The sequence below is a fragment of the Ctenopharyngodon idella genome, chromosome 9 (genome assembly GCF_019924925.1).
Source record: "Ctenopharyngodon idella isolate HZGC_01 chromosome 9, HZGC01, whole genome shotgun sequence".
Classification (NCBI taxonomy): domain Eukaryota; kingdom Metazoa; phylum Chordata; class Actinopteri; order Cypriniformes; family Xenocyprididae; genus Ctenopharyngodon; species Ctenopharyngodon idella.
In genome coordinates, this window is record NC_067228.1 from 8,765,507 (window position 1) to 8,781,112 (window position 15,606).

A 15,606-nucleotide genomic window follows, 5' to 3' on the forward strand; every position below is an offset into this window, starting at 1 on the left:
TCGGGGGAGGGCCATACACTCATTTCATGCCATCAGCACTTCCAGGCATATCTCGTATCACAAACTTTGCACTTCGCCCTGCATTGGGTTTCATGACTTCTCAAAAAGCTGTTTACTAGTCTGATCTCTTTACAGTCACCAAATTGTACATTTCATAGCAGAGATGTGTGCTGTGGACCGCATGCTTTCAGAAATCAACACCTTGGATATATATACTTGCATGTGGAAGTGCCAACGACAGGCAAACGCATGGGTGTGAAAATATTTGCGTAACTGCGCTCTGCACGTTGAAATGACATTTGTGCAAGTAGCATGTTTGCTTGATGCTGCCAAGTCTTCATAACATAAAGCGTCTTTTAATGAAAAGTAGTCGGTTTAAGATTTATCCGCGCGGTTGCCTGCAGTGCTCCCTGCGCAGTTGCTTTTGTAATATCCAAACATTCCCCAAAGTATAATTGTTTATTGTGAAGACTTGATTGGTGGCTAATGGCTGTTTGCGAGCATGCAATCCCACAGGTGGTCTTATTTTAGGATGACCGAAAAATAACTTGACCCGTTTTACTGTGTTGCTACAGGCTGTGTTCTGGCAGAAATCCAGGGTGTCGGATCACCGAACTGCCCTCATGGCCGTGCTCGGAGCGGCCTCCGTAGCCAACATGCTCCCAGTCCAGCATCACCAGGAGCAACCAGAGGTCAGTGAAGCGCTGAGAAAACACGGACATATTTATTATTTCCAGCGTGAGCTGTAGGGTTCCACAGATGCAGCAGAGCCGCCGTGACGGTTTGCGATAGGAAACAGTTTTTTACACACAAAAAAGGAATGTTCTTCAAGGTTCAAACAATCACGGCTTATTTAAAGGGATAGTTCACCCAAAAATGAAAATTATCCCATGATTTACTCACCCTCAAGCCATCCTGGGTGTATATGACTATCTTCTTTCAGACGAACACAATCAGAGATATATTTAAAAATATCCTTGCTCCTCCAAGCTTTATAATGGTAGTGAAGGGGGGGCAGATTTTGAAGCCAAAAAAAAATTCATCCATCTATTATAAAAAATAATCCATATGGCTCCAGGGGGTTAATAAAGACCTTTTGAAGCGAAGCGATGCATTTTTGTCAGAAAAATATCCATATTTAAAACTTTATGAAGTAAAATAACTAGCTTTCGGCAGACAACCGCACACATACTGCGCAAGTCGACTTGCGCCAAATGAGTAACCCCCTGACGAGATGTATGATGTAAGCTTAGATGCCTCTTGTGGTTCAAACAAATAGGGCTGGGCAACAAACTCAAGTTTGTGTCATGCATCGGGTCAGGGGTTACTCTTCCGCCGCCAATTGATGCGTATGGCCGTCTGCCGGAAGCTAGTTATTTTACTTTATAAAGTTTTAAATATGGATATTTTTCTTACAAAAACGCACCCCTTCGCTTCAGAAGGCCTTTATTAACCCTCTGGAGCTGTCTGGATTACTTTTATGATGGATGAAAGCATTTTTTTTTTTGGCTTCAAAATCTGGGCCCCCTTCACAACCATTATAAAGCTTGGAGGACTAAGGATATTTTTAAATATATCTCAGATTGTGTTCGTCTGAAAGAAGATAGTCACATACACCTAGGATGGCTTGAGGGTGAGTAAATCATGGGATAATTTTCATTTTTGAGTGAACTAATCCTTTAAATTGCATGTGCAAAGTTAATGTGTCTTTCTCTGAGGTTGAACCGACTTTAAACGTCCCTGCACTTCTGTCAGGTTGCTAAACTCAAAGACTCGTGTAACAACTTAATTCCGAACGGCTTTCCTCTCCCTGGAGAGCTGTTTCTCTTTTTCCTGGTTGTGCATTCCGCAGCGATGACTTTTTGCATGAATGACTCAGCATTCTTACCCATGTTATACCTTCCATAAAGCCTTTTAATTTTCACGGTAGGATTCAAATTTCTAGTGAATATTTGGTCTGTATACATATAAATACTATGACCCCAAAGAGTATCAGGATACTTTTTCACACATCACACATGAAAATGTTTGAATGTCATTGCATCGATGTCAAAATATCTGAAGTCAATTCTCCTCAAGCTCACACAGGTGTCCTAGCAGTTCAGTACATAAACTGTGAAACATGATCCATCTAGAAAAAGTCTCTTTTATAAGCTAATTTTACACCTAACAAACATTTTGTTTTTGCTTGAGAAGTATATTTATGCTGTTATTTCTTTGAAATAAATGCCACTTGGTTTGATATTTTGTTATCTAATTGCAACTACTTTTATAATTTTTAAGGGTGACTTAAGTGCACAAATACTGTTTATGGTAATACTTTACAGTAAGGTTCCATTAGGTAACATTAGTTAAAACATTCACTAACATTAACTAACAATGAGCAATCCATTTGTTACAGTATTTATTAATCTTTGTTAACGTTAGTTAATACAAATACAACTGTTCTTTGTTAGTTCATGTTAGCTCAGGTCTATTAAAAAACATACTTTTGATTTTAATGTTGTATTAGTAAATGTTGAAATTACCATTAACTAAGATTAATAAATGCTTTAGAAGTAATTTCCATTGTTAGTTCATGTTAACTAATGTAGGTAACTAATGTTAACAAATAGACCCTTATTGTAAAGTGTTATCTTCACGTTGAGAAATAAATCTAATTTTTCACCTAACAATCTTTTTGTTTTTGCTTGAAAAGTGTATTTGTGCTGTTATTTTATTAAAGCAAATGGCTCTTTGGTTTGATATTGTGTTCTCTAATGCAAGGATTTTCATACATTTTAAGTGTGACTTTAAGTACTTTTGGGGCCACTATAAATTTTGAGAACTAAAATTGTGTTATTTTAATCATAAAGGCTGTAGAATTACACATCCTGAAAGGCTATGTGTCTTTGCAAGACCATATGCTGTCATGTGGTGTTTACCTCGCAGCGGTCAGTGACGGATCACGTTACGGTGTCAGCAGTGACCTATGGACCGAATGCGGCAAACTTTGTGACAAATGCAGCAGTGAATTAAAGGAGCCTTCAGGGACTGCAATGTACGTGGTGAAAGGGCCTCAGAGGGACGTAACCTGCCTGTGTTGGCCAGAGGCCACAATCTCACTGCTCTGGCATGGATTTAATACTCTGCTACAAATGCAAGGAGTACGCGTTTGTTCAACCAAAAAGATGTGTATTATACATTGTAAAAACTGTGAGCTTGATTTAGTCCCATTAAGTGTCATTTCTCTGACTCCCAAAGATACATAGGAAGATTTAATGTTTGCTGCAGCAGTGGAGGGTCTGTGCTGCATGTGTTTGCTGCAGGTCTAACCTGCTCACTGCCTGCAGTGCTTCTCAACACTAATCCTGCTTGACTAATCTTGAACATTTCTGGGTCGCTCCTATTATGCAGTATATTTGCAAATACATTCCCATCATTAATTGGATTGGATTATAATAAAAATTGGAAATCATATTAGTGTTCTTGGTAACACTTTATAATAAGATTTATTAGTTAACATCAGTTAACTACATTAGTTAACATGAACTAATAACGAACTGCACTTCTACAGCATTTATTAATCGTAGTTAATGTTAATTTCAACATTTACTAATACATTATTAAAATCAAGAGTTGTATTTTGTTAACATTAGTTAATGCACTGTGAACTAACATGAACAAACTATGAACTGCTGTATTTTTATTAACTAACATTAACAATGTTCATGTTAGTTAATACATTAACTAATGTTAAAGAATGGACTTTATTATAAAGTGGTACCTTTTTTCTTTTATTGCAATATCACAATAAAGTGAACGGTGTGAATTTGTTATTTCACTACTTAGATTTGTTTGTTGTCTTTTTTGCCATGTTCCTAGGCGCCATGCACTTCTAACCAGAAAACTCTAAAATATGTTTTAGATTTGAGAATTTGACGATTTTAAGTTTTTTTTTCCTGATTACATAAATGGGCAAAAAATAAATAAATAAATAAATAAATATATATATATATATATATATATATATATATATATATATATATACAAATACACACACACACACACACTATATATATATATATATTTATTTATTTTTTGCCCATTTATGTAATATCGTCAAATTCTCTAATCTAAAACATATTTTAGAGTTTTCTGGTTAGAAGTGCATGGCACCTAGGAACATGGCAAAAACGACAACAAACAAATCTAAGTAGTGAAATAACAAATTCACACACTCTAATCTAAGAGGACACTTAGCATGAATAAATCACATGTAAATGAGCCAGCAAATTTAGACATATATACATATGCATTTTTTTTCTCTATACATTATTGGTAAGCAGTTTCCCATTATGTTTAAAATTCCCATCATTAATATATTAAATAGAATATTTTAAACATAGAAATCATATTATTTAGTTTTCTTCATTCACAATAATAATTTCACTACTTATATTGGTGCGTATGTTGTCATTTTTGACATGTCCTTGTGTGCTATACACCTCTAACATTTGTTTTATTAAAATAATTCAGGTATTTCATGTTTTCATCGCTTTATTTAACTAAAAATTATTTCAAGCAAAACGTTTTCTTCTGAATAATATTTTAATAATATTGGTAATCAGTTTTTGGTAAGTGTTTTTTGTCCACAATTTCATTTTTCATCTTTTTAGTCTTTACATCCCAAAACTATTGCAACTAACAAAAGCCTGTTCCTTGACATTTTCCTCAAAGAAGTGCATTATTTTTGGTGGGAAATTTACCTCACACAAACATCAGTAAGTGTTAGCAGTGGGTTTGATGAAATCTGTGATGTTTTGTGGTATTAGTTACGATATCGTTGGAATCACTTTCAGAAAGATTTTCTTCCAGCTGATGAACAATAAAAACATTGACAGCCAATCAGAATCCATCCTGCTTTAAAGAACTCAAGCATTTAAAGTGGCAGACGACAAACCTGCAGCGTGCGCTTAGAATAAACAGAACGATATTGTGCGTTGGTGTGGACGAACGCTAATGTAGTTATCGTTCTTGGTGTGAGCGGGCCATAAAACATCCCATCCTGTTATATAAAATTGCAGAAATCTGTATGATGATATTAACAAGTGATAATAAAAATAAAAATGAACTTCAAGTTGACACCCTCATGTAAGCTAACTCTCAATCCCTTATTGAACTTTAGCTCTTTATTTTCATCCAGCTAGGATTCCTGTTCATTTGATGTTTGTAAGTATTCAAGTATAATGTTGATGTGCCTGATCGTTACCAGGGCTTATTTCTGAAAGTATTTTATAGAAATACATACTTAAATTACAACACAAGCATATTCATTTAAAAGTTATAAGTTACAGACACTGCATAACAGGAATGACCCATGTACCTTTCCTCTGGTCAATTTTTTCCTATCTTCAAATAAACCATTTGACCTTTTCTATCTTCGTCAGCAATAACACTCTCTTATCTCCCCTTCTTTCAGCTAAAGGCTCTCCTATCGCTGAATCTGCCTCTCGTTCTATAATTATCTCCCTGTTACGCAGAACTGTATAGGTCATACAGTACATGCATGACATGGTGATTCTAATTCAGGCATTTGGCCTGATCTCATCGCTGCCCTGCTGGAAAGGATGCTATTGTTGGTGCACACATGGTGTCCTACTTTGATATGTGTGGCTAAAGAAGAATTCACAACGCTAGCATTGTCTAAATTTGCTGGCTCATTTACGTGTGATTTATTCATGCTAAGTGTCCTCTTACAGAATACGCATTTAGTAGAGCGCTGCGGTTTGTATAGAGTCCCTGCTTGCGTTTCGCATTCGTGTAGGAATAATTCTCTGTAGGCACACTTCAGTATTTGGCTCGGGACGATTTTGGCAGCTCAATCCTCTCCTGCTGAACGTATAGCAGAACACATTGCGTATACAGCTACTCTCAAGGCTGGTTTTCGCTGAGTCTTGCCAATGTTCTGTAAAGCCATGCGCCAGATGAGAATGCATCTTTGCTCAGTGTTTGTTAGCTGTAAGTCGTCCTAGCATTCTAGGAATTGGTGGGTTTTACCAGGAGTTAATTTATGGCCTTGAGCGGAGGATCTGTTGGAGTAATCAGTCATTAGCTGCACACTCATCATCAGGTTGAGCCCCATGCCAAGACCATTGCTAACCATTTACCCCACCCCTCACAACTTTGACACGTCAAGCCATTTGTAGATTGTAGTGGTGCATTCAATTTTTCATAAACATCAGTAGCAAACAATGTCATGCATTTGACATTTTACTTGTCATAATCTTTCTTAATCTCTAAAATTGTTCAGAAATTTTAAATGTATTAAACTTAAAAAAAAAAAGTTATTTCAAATTTTATGTTACAGTTTTTAAATGCATCTTTCAAAAACTTAAAAAATCTTACCGACCCTAAACTTTGAAGTTAAATGAGTAGTTCACCCAAAAAAAATCATCATTTACTCACTCTCATGTTGTTCCAAACCCATATCACCATTTTATTAAAGGGATAGTTCACTTTAAAATGAAAATTATCCCATGATTTACTCACCCTCAAGCCATCCTAGGTGTATATGACTTTCTTCTTTCAGATGAACACAATCGAAGATATATTTAAAAATATCCTTGCTCCTCCAAGCTTTATAATGGTTTGCGGGTGCGTTTTGAAGTAAAAAATAATGCATCCATCCATAAAAAAGTAATCCATACGACTTCAGGTTGTTAATAAAGGCCTTCTGAAGCGAAGCGATGCGTTTTTGTAAGAAAAATATCCCTATTTAAAATTTTATAAATTCAAATAACTAGCTTCCGGCGGACGACCGTACGCAGAATGCGCAAGTCGACTTACGCCAAATGAGTAACCCTCTGACGAGATGTATGACGCAGCATGTTGGAGTATTGTAATCTTAGACGCTTCTCGTGGTTCAAACAAATAGGGCTGTGCAACAAATTTAAGCTCCTCTTCACTTATATCGAAATCCTCTGACATTTCTCTTTAAAAATTATAATTTTAGACTTATAATCCATGGCTGGTGATTTGTTTTGCTCTATCCTCTGCGCTTCCGCATTCGTCATTACGTTATGCGTAAGGTCAAAGGATACTCTTCCGCCGCAAATCGACTTGCGCATTCTGCGTACGGGGATAATTTTTATTTTTGGTTGAACTATCCCTTTAAGATATTTTTAGGAAACCTGAAAGTCCAGGTAACCAAAACTTCCAAAGAAGATCCAAAAAAAGGTCATAAAGGCATCATAAAATGAATCCATATTAATCGAGCGGTTTGATCCAAGTCTTGCTGGAGACTTAACGACACTTAAAACAATTAATATTTGGCTGGTCATGTGATCTCACAATGGAAGATGAGGCGAGGCCTCATAAGGCCATCCACTTCAATCCTATAGACTTTCATTGAAAGAGGGACTTGAGTCATATTTAGGTTCCAGAATATCGTAGAGACTTGAAGATGGACATGGTTTCACCCTCAAATGAGTTTTGTCTTTTTTTATCATTAGAATATCCAATCCAATATTTGTGCATGATATACAATTGTTATATACAATTGCAATCAAAAGTGCTTTCTATCAGTTTTCTCAAAGTGCTGGAATGGTTACAGGTTTTCTGAGTAAGAGTGGACCATGATGCAAGTTTGCAGTTGACTGTTTTTGTGCTGTGGCCGAGATCCTTCTGCAGTGGAAGAGTCCAGAATAATAACCTCCATTCAGTGAAAAACAGAAAGGACTGGGCCACCTACGCCACAGTAATTGACAAATGTGGCAAAGTATACAGAACATAAGTGTTGATTGTGAAAGTCACAATACCCCTGATTATCAAGTTTGTCAGAGACTCCAATTAAAATGTCCTCTTGCCAGCCAACTGCTGTGCTTGTTAATTCCAAATGGTGAGCTCAAGCATCACAATCTAGCCCTAGATCACTGATTAATTTGGAGCCGTTTCTCATCCCGCCACTTCGCCGGTGCTGCCTTGAGCCAACAGAAACATAGCACATATTAGCAACTTGGCTACTCCATAGTTTTGAGATGACAAATGGGTTCTGATAGCACAGTGAAGTCTTAATTGGTTACTGCAAAGTGGGCTAAAGGCCAGCAGTGTGTCATTTTGTTTGTTTTGGAAAAAGTTCATAGAAGCCTCAATGTGCCCTGACAATTAGTGAGTATGGTTTGTGGCAGAAAGGGAAATGAAAGAATAGCTACACTAGATTTAACATGGAGGAAGATTATTACTCAGTAGCTTCTTAATACACATTTAAAACCTGGAAATAAATGTGGTTATATGACTCTATTGTTAAGTGTTCATGGCTTAAAGTGATATTCATAGAAGTCTTATTGTTTGCATAGATCAGCATCGATGGATTCCTTCCCAAACCGGGCTCAGATTTGAATTCCACCAGCTCCTACACACCTGATAAAACATTCATCTTTGTAAATAGTCGACCTGTGCATCACAAAGAAATACTTAAGGTAAAGGAATCACCACATACCAATTTACCTACATTTATGAAATTTGTATATGAATGTTCAGTTAATTTTTTCTGTAAAATGAAATGTCCTAACTGTAAAATTTGGATATTAGTCTCAATTTAGACAGAATTTTCATTTTTGGGCAAAATATCTCTTTAAAAAAAACAGATGCTTCAATTGCGTTATACTGCCCACATCAATCACTTAAATTAATGTGATAAATTTACCATAAATGCATTTATTAACCTTTAAGTGATACTGTACAATAACTGAGGTAAAACATTGAAAGAGGGACTGAAAGAGTCATATTTAGGTTCCAGAATATCGTAGCATGTTTTCAATCTCAAATGATTTTTGTCAACATTTTATCAATAGAATATCCAATAATTTTGCACTATGCGTAACATACAGTTGCAATCAAAAAATGCTTTCTGTCAATTTTCTTAAAGTGCTAGAATAGTCACAGGTTTTCTGAGTAATACATTTCTCTGTTTAATAAATTTTACCAAGTTTAAATCAATAAAACTGTGTACATTTTCTTATCCAGTCTGCAGAAAAAGCTGGTAAAAATCTATAGATTTTGTCTAGGCCTAGTTATGTTCCTATCAGATGATTTCTTAGTAACGACGTAAAGTGTAACATTTACAAACGGGTTAGAAGTAAAGTTGTAAACTTACAGCGACACTTGTATCCTCACAATCTTCTTGAATGCACATTTTACCCTGTAGCTTATCAAGCAATATTACACCAGTGCTCAATCGAATAATGAATCTGCAAACCGCCGATATCCCCTTTTAATGATGAACATCACCATACCCGCCTCGACGGTGGACGTTAACCTGACACCTGATAAAACTGAAGTGATGCTACAGAATAAGGTACAAAAATTTAGACTGTCTTACCTACATTTATGCTTAAAATAAAACACTGTTTATATCATTCTAATTGAACTTTCATTTACACTTTTTTTACCAGGAAGAAGTCCTGCTGGCGGTGGAGACTATGTTAATCTCCTTGTACGGGTACTCCACTGGTGATGATAATCTCAAAACAGGTGGAAATCAGCCCAGCGCTAGTTCTGTGGATGTACCTGAACACACTAATGTAGTTGTACCTACAGCTACCACAGATATTAGTTTGAAAGACCCAGAATTGCTTGAGAATTCTTCCACAAATGCAGATAAACAAGATGGTGAGCTATCCTTGAGCAACACTGCAAACACCAGCTCCTCTTCGATTTCTGAGGATTGGGTGATCAACAGAAGCTCAAGTGATTTTGACAGTATTAATTCCTCATTACCTGCTGATGATGTTGTAATGAACTCTACAGCTGATCTAAACTGTAACTCCCCAAAGGCGTCTAAGAGTGACAGTGGCCCTGGTCAAGAGAGCGAAGTATCTGCTGAGAGCTGGAGCGCAGGCAGGGCCTTCTCAAATCAAATCACAGGAGAATGCCTAGAACCTGTGAAACTCCATGTCCCAAAAGCAAACGAAGACCTTGGAGGAACTGAGCCCACAAGTACGAGGTCTAGCCCGTCCAAGAGGCCCACTAACGTGATTATGGAGAAAATGGCCAAGCTGACAGCCTACGAGCTGATCAGCAACCGCTCTGTGCGTCAGCCCTCGTCTGCCTTTTCGCTGTTTGAGCAAGACACCAGATCGCAGGTCCTCCAGGAGAACCCAAGAGCCAGTCCTCAGGATGTCACAACTGCTGTGAAAGAGAGATGGGAAAGCCTCGGGGAGGAAGACCGCAAGAAGTAAGTTTCCAGATTTCACCCTCGAAGACACAGTTTCCAGTTGTTGTGATTCACTCTCTGTGTAGCGAGAGAAAAATAGACCTGCCACTATTATGTGTAAAATATGGATTGGAAAATCTGCTTGGCCTGGTCGTGTTTCTATCTGAAGGAAGAATTGATGAACTTTTTGTATTTTCCAGAAAACTGTGTTTGATTACTTGGTTTGATGGTCAATATGCCTGTTTTCCATTGTAAAAGAGGTATTCAGTTTTTTCCAAAGAATGCCACATTCTTTCAGTTCCTTGGAGTCTCAGGTGCCAGAAGATTCCAGTTCATTCTATACCAGATGAAGTCTGTATCTGCCTAATTTATTGGTTTTTTATGAGCTCCAGGAAAACTTGGGTTGGATATATGGATGTATCTTATTTTATCACGCTAGACTACCAGTCAAATGTTTGGACACACCTACTAATTCTTTATTATTACTCTTTTCCACATTTTAGAAAAATAGTCATTAAACTATGAAATAACACGAATGGAAGTATGGCAAATATGTAGTAACCAAAAATAACCATGTTACCCTTTGCCTAGATTCCAGCTCTGCACAGTCTGGACATGAGGTGCATCCTGGGATTCTTTTTAATCTGTACTAAAGGAGTTCCCATGTATGCTGGACACTTTCTGGCTGCTTTTTAAATGTCACTATGTGGCCTAAGTCATCTATAAAAAAAATTAAACTGCTTCTCTGCATTGGGTTAATACATTTTTTAAACAAATGACTTAGGCCAGATAATGACATAAAGGCAGCAAAAAAGGGCTCAGCATACACTTCCATTTGGGGTTGGTGAGATATTTTTAATGTTTTTGAAAGAAGTGTCTTATGCTCACCAAGGGTGCATTTATTAGATAAAAAAAGTCATATTGTAAAAAATTATTACATTTTAAAATACCTATTTTTTATTTGAATATATTTTAAAATGTTATTTATTCCTGTGAAAGCTGAATTTTCAGCAGCCATTACTCCAAATTTTAGTATCACATGATCTTTCACATAAATATGCTGATATGGTGCATTTCTTTTTATAATCAACGTTAAAAACAGTTGTGCTGCTTAAAGGGATAGTTCACCCAAAAATGAAAATTCATGTCTTTCCACACCCGTAAGACTTTCGTTCATCTTCGGGACACAAATGAAGATCTTTTTGATGAAATCTGAGAGCTTTCTGTCCCTCCATAGACGCTTCAAAAAGTTCATAAAGAGAACGTAAAACTAATCCATATGAATTGAGTGGTTTAGTACAAATTTTCTGAAGAGACTTGATCGCTTTTTATGATGAACAGATTTAATTTATGCTTTTATTCACATATAAACTTTGATCAGCGAACATGAACAGAAGCTCAACCGAACCTGTTTGATGCACAAAAACAAACCTCTGCTGGAAGCTCAAACGTGCTGCGTAACACACGAGAATGAACCTCATTGGTTCTCGCACACCTCAACCGAACATGCTTGAGCTTCCGTTTACCACAACTGATGTGTGTTGATGAATGTTTATCTTTTCCATGTTAATCGGAGTTTTTGTCCTAATCAGCCGTGACGGCGACACACGACGATTCTATTTTAGAAACGGTTTCTATTTCTCCACGACGTCGCGGCTGGAACAACAACACCAAGTATGACAATGATAATATCAGGTTTATACACTGTTTATGTGCTTTATTTTGTGTTAAAAACGTCTAATGCGAGTTTGAATATCATTCTGTGTTCCCAGCTTTTTAGCTGTAATGAAAACAACACTGGCTAATTCACCTCAGATCTTGAAAATAAATAAATGGGCACAAGAACGTTCAAACTGTCAACTCAATACACACAAACAAGTGTATTCTATGACAAAGATTGGTTCAGTCACTCTGTATGTACTTTAAATAATGTTTAAATGGTGTAATATTTATGAATTTTACTATGTACTTGCCCATTTCATTGTGTTTGCTGTGCCCTTGCCGAGAAAGCCCGCCCACACTCTATTCTGATTGGCTGTGGTTTTTGATTGATTTTATCGCTTCTCATTGTCGCGTCGCATCTAGTGTGGGGAGTCAAATTGCTCGTTGCTGGAATCTTATCGCATCGTGTCTGGTTAGGACACGGTGTTACAGGTTTGGAATGACATGAGGGTGAGTAATTAATGACAGAATTTTCATTTTTGAGTGAACTTACCCTTTAATATTTTTGTGATACATTTTATCCAGGATTCTTTGATGAATAGAAAGTTCAAAAGAACGAAATCTTTTTGTAACATAAATGTCTTTACTGTCTCTTTTGATAAATGTAATGCATTCTTGCAGAATAAATGTATTAATTTCTTTCCAAAAAGGAAAGAAAATCTCACTGATCCCAAACTTTTAAACTACATTGGAGGGACATTCTAATTCGAGAGAGCATTTAATTGACAAAAATCTGTTGTGCAAGATGAGTCATCAAGATTTTTGGTGTGACTAAAAAATTTGGGTATCTCTGTTAAAAGTTAATTTTGTAAAGCACACTAGCTTATATGTAGATTGCCTCAAAGCTAGTACACATCAACTTAAAGCCACAAAAATCGAATTTTTAATTTTAATTCTAAAATCTTTTTAATTTCCAAACCTCAGATTAAAAGAGCAATGTACATCAGGAATACAGTTATCGCTTTAAACAAAAAGAGGTTATCCCCTCTCAAAAAATAGTCTAAATCACAGCACGCCAAGTCAGCATAATTAAATGAATGGAAAGTGTATCTCAGCATTGCTAGTGGCACTTATGCAACACATGGAAAAAGACATCTGAATCCTGTTGAGCATTACTGCCGTCTTAAACGTGAAATAGCAAGCTTGTTTTCCCGCAGACTTACTGTACGGTAGCATGCATTTCTGAGAATCATATTTACATGGATCCATGTAACATTGGTCCATCACATATGGGCATGCTGAGCTAAGGGGTCAGAGATTGTTGACATGGATGTTTGGGGGAGGGAGTACCATGCTTGTTATATTTTGGTTGCAGTGGTCTGATGCAGCTATAAAATGGCTGGCGCTGATCCAGCGACTCTATATGAACTTGGTTTACATCCAAAGTGCCCACACCACGGGAACATTGCTTTCTTATTGCATGGTTTATGTGCGTTTGATGCTCGTTATGAATTCCAGGCTGAAAATGCAAACCGTGCTCCCTAAATGGCTTTCATCATGTATGCGAGTGTCCACTGAGGTCCAACTCAGAAGGCAAGAGAGGATGGCGTCTTCATTTGCTGTTTTCGTGCTGTTTCCACATTCATCCTATCAGTGGAGATATTGTGGTCGGCTACTTGATGTGTTATTTTAGTATAATATATATAATATTATATTTTGTGTTAATATTTTTATTTAGATTTTTTTTATATTTTCTGATTTCACTTTAATTCTTTAAAGTTTCACTAATTTTTTTGTTTTTGTCAGTTATTAGTTTAAAAAAAAAAAATGTCTATAGTTCTATTAATTTAATTAGTTTTAGTTATTTAAGTACTCTAAAGGGGGGACCTATTATGCCTCTTTTCACAAGATGTAATATAAGTCTCTGATTTCCCCAGAATGTGTCTGTGAAGTTTCAGCTCAAAATACCCCACAGATCATTTATTACAACTTGTCTAATTTGCCCCTATTTGGTGTGAGCAAAAAGACGCCATTTTTGTGTGTGTCCCTTTAAATGCAAATGAGCTGCTGCTCCTGGCCCCCTTTCCAGAAGAGGGCGGAGCTTTAACAGCTCGTGCTTCGGATACTCAACAACAACAAAGCTGGAGAATCTCACGCAGCCAAAATGACGATTGTCAGTAACGGTGTTCAGCCTTACATTGTTCAAACTGGAGTCGGACACTGATAGAGAGACTCAGGAAGAAATGACAACTTTTAGAATGAAACTGGACGTTTCTGAATGGCTAATGGATAAATTTATATAGTTGTTGTGGAGTTAAGTTTATTCAACTCATCGACTAGCATTTAATGTTAATCTTTTGTACAAATCCAGCATTGAACTGACCCTCGTTTGTGAAGCAGTCTGGTGTAAAAAGATCTGCGCAAATATATAACACTTTGCCGACTTTTTTCTGCACATTTTCTTGATAAAATGAAATTCAACAACGGTGTCCTCAGTGGCTCAGATGCCGGGAGTCTATGGAGACTCTTATGTTCATTGGTACATCCAATAACAGAACATTTGTATATCTCCAGCTGCTACAGCGCGGGAACAGGCATGGAGAACTGCTGCGGCTCACTCCGGGTGGTATCTATGCTAATAGGGCAGATCGTCACTAGTCATGGGCGGGGCTTACTCTTACGGAAGAGTAGGGGGAAATCTGGAACCGCTCCTTTGGAGAGAATGTTTATGGGGATTATAAAAAAGGAGTGGGTGGATTTTTACCATTATAGACTGGTTGTTTACACACACTGTGGATACATGTAAAAGTAAATTAGAGTTTTTTTATAATTTATTTTATTTCAGTTAATATTTATTTTGTTTCAAATTACAGTTTTTTTATGGTTAGTTAACAATAATAACCCTTGTGCATTGTCTATTTGGCTACGTTTGAAGGTCTGTGATTGGATGCTCACATGAAATCAAAATTGAGAGTTTTGAATCTTTTAGTCAATGTATTTTGGCTCATTTATTTATATACTAGTATACTCCTAAACATTAACAAAATTCACTTTTCGCTGATATACACTAAAAGTACAGTCATTCTCTTCTGGGAAAACTTCTGGGACTCATCCTGCACTACACAGATATTTGTCCAATCAAATGCTCTCTAGAGTAAGAAAGTCCCTCCTCCTCTCAATATCGCATGACACTGACCAGCATGTAGCAAATCATGGTTCACGGCTGTGTCTTAATTACAGCCTATTGCTAAATAAATACAGATAATTATGTTAAGTCACAAATGATAAAATCATAAATTCATTACGATTTGTGAATTTAGTCTTATAATCGTAAGGTTCCACGGTTTCTCTTCCATCCTGTATGTAGCTCACAAATCTGTGCCCTTTCAGATGGAAAATCATGGTGTATCAATGAAAGGGGAAAAAAAGTTTTCTTATTTAAATGTAATTAAACAGATTATAACTTATATTATAAACGGACGCCTGTATGCATCTGCCTGTACATTGTTAAGGTCTGTACTGCACTGTTAAGTATTCATTTCTTTTTTCTTTCTTTCTTTTCTTTCTTTTTTTTTTAGCTTTTTCCCATCTTTTTTATATGTAAATGTCAACCACAAAGTCAGTTTATACATTTTCACTGTGTTCAAACAGCAAACTAAAGTCCAAAAGCCCTCAGGTCAAGAACCCATTTCAGTGTACATGGCAGGGGATACCCTCAAGCTTCAACCTTCTGTTCCATTATGAAATCA

The 15,606-nt window shown here is 36.7% G+C and overlaps 1 protein-coding gene across 2 annotated transcripts in view; it reads left to right on the top strand.

The window, feature by feature from the left end:
- pms1 (PMS1 homolog 1, mismatch repair system component) overlaps positions 1 to 15,606 on the top strand; it is a 31,872-nt gene that overhangs the window by 5,416 nt on the left and 10,850 nt on the right. The window contains exons 1-5 of one of the 2 annotated variants that reach the window (XM_051906541.1): positions 97 to 253; positions 576 to 692; positions 8,337 to 8,459; positions 9,188 to 9,337; positions 9,435 to 10,216. In XM_051906541.1, the coding sequence (XP_051762501.1) occupies positions 164 to 253; positions 576 to 692; positions 8,337 to 8,459; positions 9,188 to 9,337; positions 9,435 to 10,216 (1,262 nt within the window). In that variant the 5' untranslated portion in view covers positions 97 to 163. Of the gene's footprint in view, positions 1 to 96; positions 254 to 575; positions 693 to 8,336; positions 8,460 to 9,187; positions 9,338 to 9,434; positions 10,217 to 15,606 lie in introns of those variants that run through there. The other variant, XM_051906540.1, reaches the window with a different exon arrangement.